At 46.3% G+C, this 15,873-nt stretch overlaps 1 protein-coding gene and 1 long non-coding RNA gene across 2 annotated transcripts in view; one reads left to right on the top strand and one right to left on the bottom strand.

Annotated features, from left to right (window-relative positions):
• The first annotated feature begins 861 nt into the window (after positions 1-861).
• The window catches only part of LOC308577862, a 59,113-nt gene continuing 44,101 nt past the window's right edge, over positions 862-15,873 (top strand). The window contains exon 1 of the long non-coding RNA XR_014003729.1: positions 862-1,001. This is a non-coding gene — a long non-coding RNA (uncharacterized lncRNA). The remainder of the gene's footprint in view (positions 1,002-15,873) is intronic.
• On the bottom strand, positions 11,185-15,573 carry LOC308578055 (tigger transposable element-derived protein 1-like; the record flags this gene model as incomplete). Its single annotated transcript, XM_081178339.1, has 3 exons — positions 15,407-15,573; positions 13,620-15,244; positions 11,185-11,241 (listed from the first exon to the last, which is right to left on the bottom strand). The coding sequence occupies exons 2-3, from the start codon at positions 15,216-15,218 to the stop codon at positions 11,185-11,187; spliced, it is 1,656 nt and encodes a 551-aa protein (XP_081034465.1). The 5' UTR covers positions 15,219-15,244; positions 15,407-15,573.

Raw genomic sequence — 15,873 nt, 5'->3', positions numbered from 1 at the left:
AACAGAGTGTGACCAAACAGGAACTGCTAAGCTGTAAGCAGGGAGAAGGGTCAGTTAGAGACTATTGGTCACGTTTTGCAATGATTGTTCATCGTCTGGGGTGGCAGCTGGACGCGGAACCCATACAAATGCTATTTGAGGAGGGGTTGTCACCAACGGTCAAAGATGAGCTTTCGCGCGCACCCCGCCCACAGTCTATGGACCATCTGACCAAGGCAGCCCTTGCGATTGGAGTAAGACAGGAAGCGCGGGCTCAGGAGAGGTGGGAAGGGAGAGAGCAGCGTTGTCATGACTACCGCATTCCTAGAATGCCTAGGCAGCCTTCCCCGCCGGCGGAGCCAATGGAAATAGGCGGTGCGCGCGCCCAGGAAGTTTCAAACGCCAGCGAGAGTCGCAAAAAGGAGGGAAAGGATGTAAAAATGACCAAGAAATGTTTCCTTTGCCAAAAGCCAGGACATTTTGCCAGAGTCTGCCCACAAAGAAAGGCCTGGCAAGGAATGGTGGAGGCAGTGGGGGGCGAGGAGGAGGAACCCCAAGCTCCGGAGCAGGGAAACGGAAACGCTTGGCTGCCAATCAGCGGGCACAGCAGCCGAGCGCACAACCAATAAATGTGCCCAAACCAGATTCTCCAAGAGCAGCAATTGCCATTGAGGTGGTGCTTGAACTCCCAAATGGGCACCCAGTGAAGGTTCAAGGTATGCTGGACTCAGGAAGCTCATGCAATGAGAAGCGGGAAGCAGAGCCGGAAGTGGCTCCGGGCTTCTTCCTAATACTGGTCTAAAATTTACTCTTTCCGGTCAGAGGCGGGACAGAAGGAGAGCGGGGCCACCTCCTAGGATGAGTATTTTCTGTTGCGGAGTGGGCTGGGCCACTCCGACCGGAAATGCCTGGAGGGAGCGAGGCAAAGCCTCAGAACAGGAGAACGGGCTGGCGGTGTGAGGGTTGGGAAGGAGTGAGAGAGTGCAGCTGACTGCCTCGGAGACTCCTGCCCGGAGAAGCAGGTAAGGGGGAGTACAAAAAATCATCATCATAACAACAGTTAATTATCATGAATTATTCTTATGGGGTGCTGGTGCTTCTATTCTCCTTCTCTCTCAGCTACTCCTCACAACTTTTTTTTTATTCCTCTCCCGTCATTTCTATCACATCCTAGAAGGTGCCTTTGCTTCTCCTCCTCTCCCCCATGCCAGGAGAGGGGTGCTCTCGTTATATATGGCTGTTTCTCTCCTGACTAGAGATGGGAAGGCCTGGGGGGGGGGGGAATGGGGAAAAACCCCAGGTATTTTCTGTTTTTTTCCAGAGCCGCTTTTTCCGGAAAAATGGGAAAAAAAGTTTGATATAGGTTGAATATTCCACACACTCTTTCCCCCCAATTTTTTTCCTGAAAAAAAGTGGCTTGGGGGGGAACTGAAAAAACCTGTTCCCTCCCCCCAATTTTTCCTCCCCCCCCCCCGGCCTTCCAGCACCCACACTTTGGTGCCCCGTGCCAACTGACACCAGGCAGGTGCTCTCACTGTACTCTTTCTGGGTGCTGCTCAAAACATTTTCGTTAGGGGCAGCCCATCTGAACACGTAGAAGCTGCATGTGATTTACCACTGCTGACTTTAAAGATCTTTTGAATACTCTTAAATACCTGCTTTTAACTGTGTTTTATCAATCATTTTAATATTCCGTTGTATATTTTTGTAAACTGTTTAGAAAGCTCTCTTACCATCATGCAGTTTATAATAAAGGTAAAGGGACCCCTGACCATTAGGTCCAGTCGTAGACGACTCTGGGGTTGTGGCGCTCATCTCGCTTTACAGCTTCCGGGACATGTGGCCAGCATGAGTAAGCCGCTTCTGGCGAACCAGAGCAGCGCACGGAAATGCCGTTTACCTTCCCGCCGGAGCGGTACCTATTGATCTACAGTGGTACCTTGGGTTACATACGCTTCAGGTTACAGACTCCGCTAACCCAGAAATAGTACCTCGGGTCAAGAACTTTGCTGAGTGGGATGAGAACAGAAATCGTGCTCCGGCGGTGCTGCAGCAGCAGGAGGCCCCATTAGCTAAAGTGGTGCTTCAGGTTAAGAACAGTTTCAGGTTAAGAACAGACCTCTGGAACAAATTAAGTACTTAACCCGAGGTACCACTGTACTTGCACTTTGACGTTCTTTCAAACTGCTAGGTGGGCAGGAGCAGGGACCGAGCAACGGGAGCTCACCCCGTCGCGGGGATTTGAACCACCAACCTTCTGATCGGCAAGTCCTAGGCTCTGTGGTTTAACCCACAGCGCCACCCGCGTCCGGTTTATAATATATAATAACAAATTCAATAAAAAAACCACATACACGCCTTTTCCTTTCAGAGTTTAAGCCGTAGTGCAACATACTATTCAGTAACTGGATGTTGGTTACTTCTTGGCCTGGCATGCAGAAAAATTGCCTTATGCTTTGCGCTGCCTGTGGTCAAGTAGAGATTGAAAGACCTGGGGGGAAACAGGGGGAAAAACAGGTGTCCCCCCCATTTTCCCCCAAAGCCTTTTTTTAGAAGTCCATGAGAAAAATGACAAAGAGGAAGAGGAAGAAGAAATGGAAAATGATAGCAGTAGTTCAAAAAATGAGATAGAATAAACTGTATATGTTGTTTCTTCTGGTTTTGGTTTTGTTTTGGATTTTGTTTTGGATTATTTTTTTAAGCACTACTCAAAGGGTAGACCTTCTATGGAGCTTAAATATTGAGGTGGACCTTAAATTTATTTGCTGTTGGTTCTAAGGGGCAAATCTGATTATTTTTAATGTTGATGGTTTCTTGCTTTTTTTGTTGCTTTTGAGGAAAAGGGGTTGGTTACCTGTTTTATTGCAAGCATAATACTTTTATCTACACTGTGTTTTATGCAATTTGTAAAACTACTCCACACTGACCTTTTTTTCAATTTTTCCAAAATTTCCATTTCCCCCCGGGAAAAAACTGTTGGTTTCTGCTCTCTTCACTGTGCAGCAAAGTGCTTGTCACAAGACAATGTTTACATTCCACAGTCAGAGTACTGTTGGGTTTTCCCACGGGAATGGGAAGCTGGATGTGACGTACACTGGTTTCCTGTTTTTCACTGTGTTCTCTCCGTGTTCGTTATTCCGAGGAGAAGGATGGTTGCTTCTCTGCTCCAGCAGAGGCAAGATGCATGTTTGTAATTTCTCAATACTGAACTGAGAATAAAGCAACTTTAAGCATGTGGCACGTACTGTTCGTCATTCCGTTGTGCACAGGACTCTGCAATAACAACATTTTGGTTCCGGGCCCAGAAGGACGTAAATCAAGCTGAGGAATGCCGGCAGAGGTACAGAGGAACGGATCGCGTTATCTGCTCTGCGCGTCAAGTTTGATTGATGAAGGTATGTGCTCATGCTGCCCGGAGCAGCCGGGAAGCCTGCCAGTTTCTAATTTATGGTTTTATGGCTGGACTTTGAACTTTTAAAGCCGTTTTGCCGCGATAAAGGCAATGGCTGGGGAAAACGAAAGTACTCTTTAAAAGTGCTTTTGGAAGAAGCTGAAGTACTGTGACGCAGCTTGTTTAAAGCAGCAATGATGGCTGATGCAAAGCTGGTTGATGCTTTTGGGATTCCTAAGCTCAATAAGAAAAATTACACGGAGTGGGTGCAGTCTGCAGAGGCAATTCTGCGGAAAGAAGGTCTGTTTAATGTTATTACAGACAACCCCCCAGCTCCAATTACAGCTGAATGGAATGCTAAGGATTCAAAAGCACGGGGAACGCTTATGTTGATAGTATCCCCAGAAGAGCTCTGTCTGTTGCGTGACAAGACCACAGCCAAAGAAATTTGGAACACTTTAAGAGAGGCTCACTTGAGGACAGAAGCTGGTTCCTCAATGTACTACTATGCCAAGCTGCATGATATGGCTCTTGCTGAAGGTGGAGATGTGCGTAAACACCTGATGGAGATGCAGAATCTGAGACATGAGTTGCAACAGAGAGGACTCAACTTTCCAGAGGCTGTGTATTCCTTCTTGATACTACATTCTTTGGGACCAAGTTGGGAGTCCGTTGCCACTCAGATTGCTGTTCAACCAACTGCTCAGCTCACAGTAGCCTATGTTACTGCCGTGATCCAGAATGAAGCAGATCGCCGGGGTGCTAGCTGCATGGGTAAGGGGGAGTCTTCACAGACGTCATCCCAGAGTGCAGTGGAACCACCAGAGGGCGCCAAAGCCTTGAAGGCAGTGAAATGCTACTCGTGTGGACGTCTAGGCCATATGAAGAGGGAATGCAAACATCCCAGGGCCAAGACAGAGCAGCGCAGCGGAGGTTCATCGCGTGGAAAAGGCCAAAGCAAAGGCAAAGGTCCGGTGTCCAGGACAACGCAGCACAAGGCAATGGTCTCACGCTTCACTCCAAAGGTCGCAAAGGTCCAGAAGACGTCTAGATCTTTCTTCGTTGTTGATTCAGCAGCTACCCACCACATGTGCAACGATAAGAGACTGTTCGTGTCTTTTACACCGCAGGAAGGTGCGATTCACCAGGCGGATGACCACACGATCCCAAGTCAAGGCTACGGAACTGTTGTTCTTCACAGTTTGGACTTATCAATACAGGATGTACTTTATGTTCCAGATGCCACACACAATCTTCTAAGTGTGATGCAGCTGAATGAACGGAACATTGACGTTTCCTTCAAGAACAAGAAATGCACCATCACAAAGAAAGACGATTATGTTTTGCATGCTGAATGTGTTGATCGTTTGTTTGTTTTGTATTATGATGATGTTGTGCAGAATGATACTTGTTGCATTGCAGGTTCCAACAAAAGTTTGCATGCAGGATGTATTCATGATTTTCACAGGAAATTTGGTCATTTGCATTTTGAGGCAGTATCGAAAATGCCTACCTTGGTTGAAGGTATGACTATTAAACCCTGCAGGTACCACATGAAGTGCAAAGCATGTGCAGCAAACAAGGTGAAAATGGCTGCGAAAGGTAAGGTGTCTAGTAGGCAAGCTACAGAACCATACCAGATTGTTCATGCTGATTTAGTTGGTCCACTATCGCCCTCTTTGGGTGGCAATAGGTTCTTCATGGTTCTCATTGATGCATTTTCCAGGTATATTTACGTGTACAATCTCAAGCAGAAATCAGAGGCTTTTCCAAGGTTCAAGGAATTCTGTGCTTGGTTGGAAAATGTGCATGGTAAGAAGATAAAAATTCTTTTCACAGATCGCGGGGGAGAATTCACTTCTCAGCAGTTTGAAGCTTTTCTGACTGAGAAAGGAATTCAACACGATTTGTCCAGTCCTCGCTCGCCATGGCAGAATGGACTTTGCGAAAGGGCAAATCAAACATTGCTTCAAGGGTTAAAAACCTTGCTGCATGATGCCAATCTTCCAGAGAGTTATTGGGCCGAAGCTCTCTCGTGTTTTATTTACAGTTACAATCGCAGGTTATCTTCAGCGATTGGTTGTACCCCGTATGAGAAGATGTTTGGCAAGAAACCATACATCAAACACATGAGAATATTTGGTTCTGACATGTGGATTCATTCACCACAAAGCTCCAAATTAGGCAAACGTGGATTGCATGGTATCTTTCTAGGTTATCAGAAAGGTTCTTACAGAATAATGATGACTGACTCTAAGACAATTAGGCTCACAAGAAGTGTTGAGTACAATGCCAAGTGGGGGGAGAACGTGGGAATTTTCCAATGTTATCCTGATGACAGTGATGAGACTGAGGATAAGCAACAACAACCCACACCCACTGATGAAGGTTCTGATTCTGAGTCTGAAACTGAATCAGATAGTTCAGAGGATTTCAAGAGTGCGAAAGCCTCTATGCGACCCTCTGAAAGCTCTGATCAGGAATTGGAAGAACCGTTGTTCACAATAGGTCACTTTTCTCCTAAGAAGGAAGAGGAGAGTATTGAAGACCAAAGGCTGATTCGCAGGTCACAAAGAGCCACTAAAGGCAGACCTCCAAAGAGATTTGCTGATGAATTTGCTAAGACAGCAGTAGCAGCTGTTAAAAGCTCCAAGAAGGTATTTGAACCTTCAAGTTTCCAAGAAATCCAGGATTTGGATTCTAAGGAAGCTGAGCCATGGTTAAATGCAATGAAGGCTGAGCTTGATTCCTTAGAAAAGAACAAAACTTGGGAGCTAGTTCCAGTAGTTCCAGGAATGAAACTGCTTGGAAGCAAATGGGTCTTCAAAGCGAAGACTGATCAAAATGGCAAGATAGTCAGACACAAAGCCAGATTGGTAGCCAGAGGTTTTGCACAGGTACCAGGTGAAGACTATCACGAGACCTACTCACCCACGGTGAGATATGAGAGCATTAGGCTTATACTCAAGCTAGCTGCAGAGGAGAATCTTCACATTAGTCACCACGATGTGAATACAGCGTTTTTGTACGGATCTCTAGGTGAATCACTTTATATGCTTCCACCTGATGGCGTACAGGTAAAACAGGGATTTGTTTGTGCTCTGAAAAAGTCCCTTTATGGTCTCAAACAAAGTGCACGGTGTTGGCACACAAAACTCACTGAAGCATTGTTTTCTCTAGGTTTTCAGCAAGGGAAAGCTGATCCATGTGTGTTTGTCAAAGAGGAGGGGCAAAAGAAACTGTATTGTTTGTTTTATGTTGATGATATTTTATTCTTTTGGAAAGATGTCACAATGTACAATAACACCCTAGCTCAACTGAAAGAGCACTTTGACATGAAAGATCTTGGTGAGGTAAACAATTACCTATCTCTGGAAATAGAGAAAGATCAAAGTGGTAACATTCTAGTACACCAGTCACGGAAAATTGCTGATGTGTTAAGCAAACTGAACCTGATGGATGCTAACCCTGTAGACACACCGATGACAACAGGTTATCAGGTAGAAGACACTGAAGAAGCATTTTCTGACACTACACTGTACAGAAGTGTGCTAGGCAAGCTAAACTTCATTGCCAGATGTTCAAGACCTGACATTGCTGTTAGCTGTAATTTGCTAAGCAGACAAGTTAACAATCCTACTGTTAAGGATTGGAAAGCTCTGAAACGCATAGCACGCTATTTGAAAGGCACTATGCATTACAGACTGAGATTTAACAATCAAAAGTCTGGTGGTCTTGAAATTTTTGCAGATGCAAGTTTTGGAAGTGACACTACAGACAGGAAAAGTACGTCTGGAGTTTGCTACATGTACAATCAGGGTCTATTTGATTGGTCATGCAAGAAGCAAACAACAATTAGCTTAAGTACTTGTGAAGCTGAACTGAATGCACTGTCTTATTCACTTAAGGATTGTGAATGGTTGTTACAATTGTGCAAAGACATGAAAATTCCTGTCAAATGTCCAATCCAAGTTTATCAGGACAACAAAGCATGTTTGGCTTTGCTGAATTCGGAAGGTTGTAAGCAAAGCACGAAGCACTTGCAATTGAAGGTGCAACATGCTAGGGAATATATTCAGAAGGGACTCGTAACGGTGTCCTATATGCCAGGTAATGAAATTCCTGCTGATGTATTGTCCAAGATTGTCTCAAGGGATCAACACTGTACCTATGTACAGAAGTTGGGTTTGTACTGATATTGTACGAACACGCTGCCCAGTGATGTTCACGGAAAGGGGGAGGATGTTGGTTTCTGCTCTCTTCACTGTGCAGCAAAGTGCTTGTCACAAGACAATGTTTACATTCCACAGTCAGAGTACTGTTGGGTTTTCCCACGGGAATGGGAAGCTGGATGTGACGTACACTGGTTTCCTGTTTTTCACTGTGTTCTCTCCGTGTTCGTTATTCCGAGGAGAAGGATGGTTGCTTCTCTGCTCCAGCAGAGGCAAGATGCATGTTTGTAATTTCTCAATACTGAACTGAGAATAAAGCAACTTTAAGCATGTGGCACGTACTGTTCGTCATTCCGTTGTGCACAGGACTCTGCAATAACAACAAAAACAGAGGGGAAACGTTTTTTTCCTCGTGGCTTCAAAATTTCCGGAAATTTTACATCTCTACTCCTGACGGACACGCAGAGACCCCGTCCCCTCACTGCATGTGTTTGACTTTTTGCCCCTCACCATGGGCGTAGCCAGGATTTATGGGGGGGGGCGGAACCTCATCTAAGTATTTTGTATGGACTTACTTGATTTAGGGGGACAGCTGCCCCCCTTAGCTGTGCCTTGTTGCCTCGACCATCCACGTGCTACCACTTGTTGGAAACTGGCCCCCTTGGGAAGGCTGGCTCATCTTCCCAGGCTTGTTGGGGCCTGTTTGCCGGTGACCTACCCTGGCTGGCATCCCGGCAGACCAGGGAGATCTTGATAGGCGACACCTCCCTGATGAAAGGTGCACACCCCCTTCCCCCTTGCATAGCAGCAGGAGAAAGAAAACAGTCAGAAAGTAGACTATTTCCTCTCTACTTTATTCATGACTGTACACTGTACAAAAAGCATGTCTGCTTACTCAGTCTCCTCCGAGCAACTGCGTTAGACTTCCTCGACACAAACAACAGGAAGGTCGCATATTAGACAGAGAACAAATCCCTGAGAATTGCTTGGAACATCCTGTCCCACGGTTAGACCCATCATGTGATGTAAACATTGAACTGCTTGTTCGCAGCTGCGTAGTACTCATATCCCAACAGGCTACGCCCATGCCCTCAACAGACATATTTTCTCACCTCATTTGTTCTCCATGCAACTCAGTTTCCCCCTCACAGCAGGCACACAGGAGTCCCCCTTTCTGTATTTTCTTCCCATATGATTGTTTCCCCCGCTAAACAGCACAGAAGAGTCTCCCCGCCATTTTTTTTATCTCTCTTGCGCGCGCACACACACACAAAAACAACAACACCCCATGCATTTGCTGCTTCCCTTCTAATACACACCTGGGGAGAGCCCCCAAATATGTGACTTTCCTTCTTGATCTGCACACACGCAGGAGAGGGTTCTTGTGTGTTTGACCTCCTATGACACATACTTCAACCCACCAGAGAACTGCCCATTTATATTTCCCCACCCCCACTGCAACCACCTAGGCTGAAATAATTTCCTGGTAGAGCATATACAGTATTTCACATGCAGAAGGTCCCAGTTTAAATCCCCAGCATTTCCAGGTGGCCCTGGAAATGTCCTCTGTGTGAAACTGGATGGTTGCTGCTAGTCTGTGTAAACAGTGGTCTGAATTGGTTTAAAGGAGAGCCTGATGGGACAGGCTATGACCCTGTCACTTGCTGGGGATTGGAGTGGGGAGCGTTTTAGATAGTATCTTAAATACAGAGCTATATTGTATCGTTGCACAATTGGGGTTTTTTTATACTGTAACTTAAGCATGCAAGGGCGTTTACTTGAATAAAACATTGGGGGGGGCAGGTTAGCCCCACCACCAATCTTAGCAACGGTAGTACCTAGTGCTGGTGAAGGTTTATTCCCTCCTCACCCCACTTTTTATCCACCAAACAGCTCTGTGAGATTGACTGGTCTCAGAAACAGTGACCGATCCAGGGTTACTCTGAATTTTTAAAGTTAAAAAGGGACTTGAATCCATTTCTCCCCATCTGGTTGCCTCCACCCCCCCCCAAAAAAAAAAAAAAATCAACAAGGGTTGGCTGGCTGCAAAATTATGCATTTGCCTGCTTGGGCATATTTTTAGAAGCCACCTTATTTCTGTGACAGTAAATTGTTTCAAATTGCTTTTAAATAATTGTGTTTTAACTGTTGTAACAGTCCATGGACCTTGGATGAATGAATAACAATAATAGTCATTCCATTGGGGTCTCTATGCGGGTTGTCTCATTTGACAAAATGATTGGCTTTTGTAAAATCCTTCAATTGGAACATCTTTATTTAATTGCTCTGACTCTTTTAATAATATTGGAAGGTCGAACTCTTGAAGAGTCTCCTGGGAAGAAACATCAGGTAGATGCAAGTTTTTCTTTTGGCCATGTAGCTGTTCTTGCCGAGCAGGAAATATTTGCACAGCAGTTTCTTGCTCACCATTCTCTAGAAGTTCTTGTGCCAGATATTTAAGGTTTGCAGATTCCTGATGCTCGCTGCTGTGGTGTGATTTGTATAACGTGCGCAGGTCTACTTCATAGTCCACACAGCCTGTATGCATATGTGGTGTAAGTTCTTTCATGTCACCATTATGGTCTGTCTGATGTTCATCCAGGACTGTATTCAGAGTCTCTCTTAATAAATTCTCTCTATCTGAGCCAAGTTGAATTAGTGGATCAAGTCTTCCTGATGGTTCATCCACTGATGAACATGTGTGAGGATTCCAAGGTCAGCATAGAGGCAAAGGAGCAGCATGATACTACGTTATGAGCCTTTGTGCCTGTCAGTGGGAAGTTTTCCCTAAGTCCCATAGCTTCCACACTATCTGCAGCATCTTTGTTTTGTTGGTCCATCTTCTGTTCTAAGGACCGTTTATTCTGGATCTTTTTTGGAGTCTGGGGAGAGTCTTGTAAGTCTACTTACTGACTCCCTCAACTGAGTCATAGTCCCCTTTTTCTGTGAGGTATGTAAATCTGGTCTTGTTGCTATGGAGACGGAGCCTCTGTTCCTCTGGCTTTGCTGTTCTTGGCTGAGCTCTTTATCTCACCAAGGTCATTGCTTAAACACAAGCAGCTCTGGAGGGGAGGTGTGGGGGTGGGCTGAAAAAACCAGCTGCTCTGCTGTTTTTTCTACAGCAGACCAGCAGACAATTTGCTCTGCAGCTCTTGCAAACAGTAGCACAATGGAATCAGATTTCTTCTTCCTGCGTATCTAAAGGCTTCTTGCAGAGTGCCTTAAGCTCAACAACCTGGTAACAGGTTTTCAGCTTTTGTGCTTGCTCTTAGGGATGTTGCCCTTGCTGGAGATTTTAGTCGCAACATTGCAACAGGAAATCTAAACTTGGTTGCAAGGTGGCACTATTGAATTGCAAAAAGCACGTGTTCGTTTTGAACCCTGGGCCGAATGTACCTCAACCCCAAGGAGTTGGCTCCAATGAGTGATACCCAAGTGAATGTGATATGGACACCAGTGCTTCTGGAGATGTAAGCCTTTGTAGTTTTCAGTGGTGCCCTCAGGGAAGTGGTTCAGTGTAGCTAATACTCTGCCCTCCAACATTCCACATCCTCACCCGTTCTCCAGCAGCCGCTATGCGCTACCCAAGGGAGGGGGTTGGTGGCGGCGGCAATGGCCATGGAGAGTCCACAGGATGCTCCCTCACTGCCGCAGCTCAGGACAAGTGCCGGCTCCTCCCTGAATTTGGTGGCGGCAGCACTGACATGGGGAAACAGGGACATTCCCAGATCAAATCAGAAGCCAGGATGGCTTTCGTAATTCTGGGACTCTCCCTGGAAAATAGGGATACTTGAAGGGTGTGCAAGGGTATGCAATACTGAGAAAGTTGGGCCAATGGTCCTCAGCAGCACAAAGCAACTTCCTATGTCCTCTCTGTCACTTATACTTCCAAAGAGACAAGTATATGAAATTGAGCCCCAGTCCTGACTTGGTTTCTAGGTTGCTCCCCGCTGCCTCTGAGTATCTTCCTCTGCTACTGCATTCCCACCAGCCTCTGTCTGGGCTCTGACCCTCCTAACTACCCCCATAGCAGCAGAGCATGTCTCTCCCCCTCCCCTTCACCACCCTCTCAAGTCCCCTACGTGGGAAGCAGAATGCCTTCCAAATGTTGGTGTGGGACTCTGGGAGAAAAAGGGGGCCACTGCCTCCATACAAGGCAAGTGAGTGTTACTGTGGCACCTATAAAATTCCAGTGAAGCAGTGAGGTGGCTGCTCCTGTGTTCACCATCTGGATGACCCCTGGAAGATTGAAAGAGCAGGTGTGGAGTGGACAGTGGCATCAGTAGCAGGATACTCTTGGTGATGGGCTCTGGGAAGCCATTCTGGGATGCTCTGCATGTTGCCTCTTCTCTGTACACTGCCCAAAGCAAAGGTGTGTGGCAGATGGGCAAATCCTTTATCACCTTTGTGGGAAGCTTTTGCTGCTTTGCCTGTCTGTGTTCTCTGTACAGTAAATCATAAATAACTTGTCTGCAAAGACAAAAAGATTTCTGGGGCTGGGTCTTCCAATCACTTTGCTACGAGATGGTGCTTGCTTGCCGGTGTAGGGAATCAGTCACTGTTTGTTCCAAACAAGTCTCCCCGTTATGTTAATTGCTCTCACTTACAGAATCTGGTTTTCTTTTCTTTAATGCTGCTCTCCCTTTATCTGTCCCCATATGATGTCTGCACTCTGTGGTGTCCATGCTGCCCAATGTGAAATTCATAGTTACACACAGCAAAGCAAGCTTTTCTTGAACGAAAAGTTTACTTTCTGTGAGGCACTCTGTATACACTAGTGGCCAAAATTGTGGAAACCTTTTGGAAAAAGTGTATCTCCGAGGTTTGATGGCTCATAACACCACTATTTTTTGGAGTAATACCATAAAATTATATATCAATGGAAAGATAATTTAATGAAGAATGTAATGCAATAAATTTTATGAAGGATTATTTATTACAGCAGTCATCAAGAAGAAACATGAAACACATAGAAAAAATGAGATATACAAAAATTCTCACCATGTCAGTTAATACTTAGTTGGGTAACCTTTAGCTTTAATTACGGTCTTACAACGCCTTCCCATGGAGTGAACCAAGTTTCTTTAGTTCTGCAGTTATAATAATGTGAAACCCAGATTGAATTATTGCCTCTATTAATTGGGTTTTATTGCTGAGTTGCTTCTGACTAACAAGGTTCTTTAGTCGGCTCCATAGATTTTGGATTGGGTTAAGGCATGGGTAGGCAAACTAAGGCCCGGGGGCCAGATCCGGCCCAATCACCTTCTAAATCTGGCCCGCGGGTGGTCCGGGAATCAGCATGTTTTTACATGAGTCGAATGTGTCCTTTTATTTAAAATGCATCTCTGGGTTATTTGTGGGGCCTGCCTTGTGTTTTTACATGAGTCGAATGTGTGCTTTTATTTTAAATGCATCTCTGGGTTATTTGTGGGGCATAGGAATGCATTAATTACTTTTTTTCAAAATATAGTCCGGCCCCCCACAAGGTCTGAGGGACAGTGGACCGGCCACCTGCTGAAAAGGTTTGCTGAGCCCTGGGTTAAGGTCTCTAGGCTATGTATTTTGGGGCATTTACATTCCCATTAATGATGCAAATTCTGCTCACACCTTTTGCTGTCACACAACCCCAGATCATAACACTAACTGGGTGTTTCATGGTAGGTGTAATGCAAGTAGGATGCACAGCGGTGCCTCGCAAGACGAAATTAATTCGTTCCGCGAGTTTTTTCGTCTAGCGAATTTTTCGTCTTGCGAAGCACGAAATCCGATAGAAATGCATTGAAATTCAATTAATGCATTCCTATGGTCAAAAAAAGTCCAAACAAAGCCAAATTTGGTACAACAAGAGTTTATTAAGTGCTCTTTAAAGTCACACATACTGTAAAGAGCATTTCAAAAATTGAAGGAACAATAAATTAAGTTTCTAAACATGACAGAAAAACATTTAAAAATCAACAAAGTGTACAGTACATTTTCTAAGACTCTGGGGGACCACTCGAAGAAGGTTCCTCTTCCACTCTTTGCTTCTTGCTGAAGAACCTGCCCATGGTCTGCTGCTTCATCCGCCTTTTCAGCACCTCCCTGAAAGGCGACATGACCCTCGTATCAAAAGTGTTCGCGAGGTCATGTGCCACGTGCTTGTCAGGGTGGCGCCGCTGTGCAAAAGCCTGCACATCCTTCCACTTCAGGCAAATGTCCCTCAGTTCTTTGGAGGACAGCCGTTCCTCAGTTGCTTCCTCCTCTTCCAGCGAGGCCTGCTCCTGCGCAGCCTCTGCCTGCAGTTCGACCAGCTCCTGGGTGGTCAGCTCGTGGTCGTGCTCCTCCACCAGCTCGCTGATGTCCTCCTCTGTGACCTCCAGGCCCATGGTCCTCCCCAAGGCAACAATGTCCTGCACCACTGTTGACTCTGGTGCATCAGAGTCACTTGGTGCCACGCAGTCCGGCCACAGGCTGCGCCAAGCGCAATTCAAATTTCTCTGGCTGATCCCATTCCAGGCCGTGGTGATCATCTTCAAGCAGGTGACGATGTCAAAGTGGTCCTTCCAGAATTCCCGCAGGGTGATGGTGGTGCAATCAGTCACCTCGAAGCATCGCCTGAAAAGCTCCTTGGTGTAGAGTTTTTTAAAATTGGCGATGACCCGCTGATCCATCGGCTGGAGCAGTGGCGTGGTGTTAGGCGGCAGGAACATGATTCTGATGAAGCTGAACTCCTCCAACAAGTCCTCCTCAAGGCCTTTAGGATGAGCAGGAGCATTGTCCATCAGAAGCAAAGCCTTCAGCGGCAGGTCGTTGTCCAGCAGGTACTGTTTGACAGCAGGGCCAAAAGCAAGATTGACCCAGTCCACAAACAGCACACGTGTGACCCAAGCCTTACTGTTGGATCGCCACATGACACTCAGCTGCTCCTTGTCAACCTTGTGTTTCTTGAAGGCCCGTGGGTTCTCCGAGTGGTACACCAGCAGGGGCTTGATCTTCAGGTCGCCGCTTGCGTTGGCACAGAAGAGCAGGGTCAGACGGTCCTTCATGGGCTTGTGGCCAGGCAACTTGGCCTCCTCCTGTGTGATGAAAGTCCTTTTGGGCATCCTCTTCCAAAACAGCCTGGTCTCGTCGCAGTTGAAGACCTGCTGTGGAACGTAGCCCTTCGTCTTCACAACCTCCAGGAACTCCGCTGCAAAGTCTTCAGCCACAGGAACATCAGAACTGGCAGCCTCTCCATGCCTGACCACGCTGTGGATTCCAGATCTTGCCTTGAACCGGTCAAACCAACCTCTGCTTGCCTTGAAGACTTCTGGCTCGCCTGAGGTTCCTGGCTGTTCCCGGACGAGGTCTGCGTGCAAGGCCTTGGCCTTCTCACAAATGACGGCCTCAGTCACTGTGTCCCCTGCATGCTGCTTCTCTTCTAACCAGATGAGCAGCAACTTCTCGACCTCCTCCAGAACAGCTGGGCGCTTCTTCACGATCCTGGTGACTCCCTTGGCTGCATCAGTCGCAAGGATCTTCTCCCTCATCTTCAGGATGGTGCCAATGGTCGATGGGTTCCTGCTGTACTCCCTGGCGAGGTCTGTCACACGCATTCCACCGTCATGCTTCCGGATGATCTCCTTCTTCATTTCCAGCGTCACCTTCTCCTTCTTCCTCTCGCCGGCCTCTGCAGCAGCAGTCTTCTTGGGTCCCATGGCAGCACAGCTCCTACCTTCGTAAACTCAGAAAAAAGAAAAAAAAATCAGTGCTTCACATCAAAAAAATTCAAAAGCACCCAGCCACCCACCACACAGAAATTCAAACCCAGAACCAAGTCCTTGAATTCCAAACAACCAACCCAAAATCCAAACCCCCCCAAAAAAGTTTTAAAAGTTTAACTTACGAAATGGCTGCAAATCACCAAAGTCTTCAAAATCCTCAAATGGCTGCAAAAGAAGTTTTGGAAAAGCTTTAAAAATCACCAAAGTCTTCAAAAACCTCAACTGTTCCCCCAGCCACCCACCCACCACACAGAAATTGCAAACCCCTCCCCAACTGTTCCCCCAGCCGCCCACCACACAGAAATTCAAACCCAGATTTTTTATTTTTTTAAAAAAAAAATCAACATGGCCCAATGGTCACAGAAAATCATAAAAATTCAAAAAAACCCCACACAAGCTCCCAGATTCTTGCAACCCCCTCCTCAACTGTTCCCCCAGCCACCCACCACACACAAATTCAAACCCAGATTTTTTAAAAAAACAACATGGCCCAATGGTCACAGAAAATCATAAAAATTCAAAAAAAAAACCCACACAAGCTCCCAGATTCTTGCAAACCCCTCCTCAACTGTTCCCCCAGCCACCCACC

Source organism: Podarcis bocagei (assembly GCF_964188305.1).
Source record: "Podarcis bocagei genome assembly, chromosome: W".
In the NCBI taxonomy this organism is placed as follows: domain Eukaryota; kingdom Metazoa; phylum Chordata; class Lepidosauria; order Squamata; family Lacertidae; genus Podarcis; species Podarcis bocagei.
Note: the sequence above shows the minus strand (reverse complement) of the source record. Positions and strands in the feature narration are given on the sequence as shown.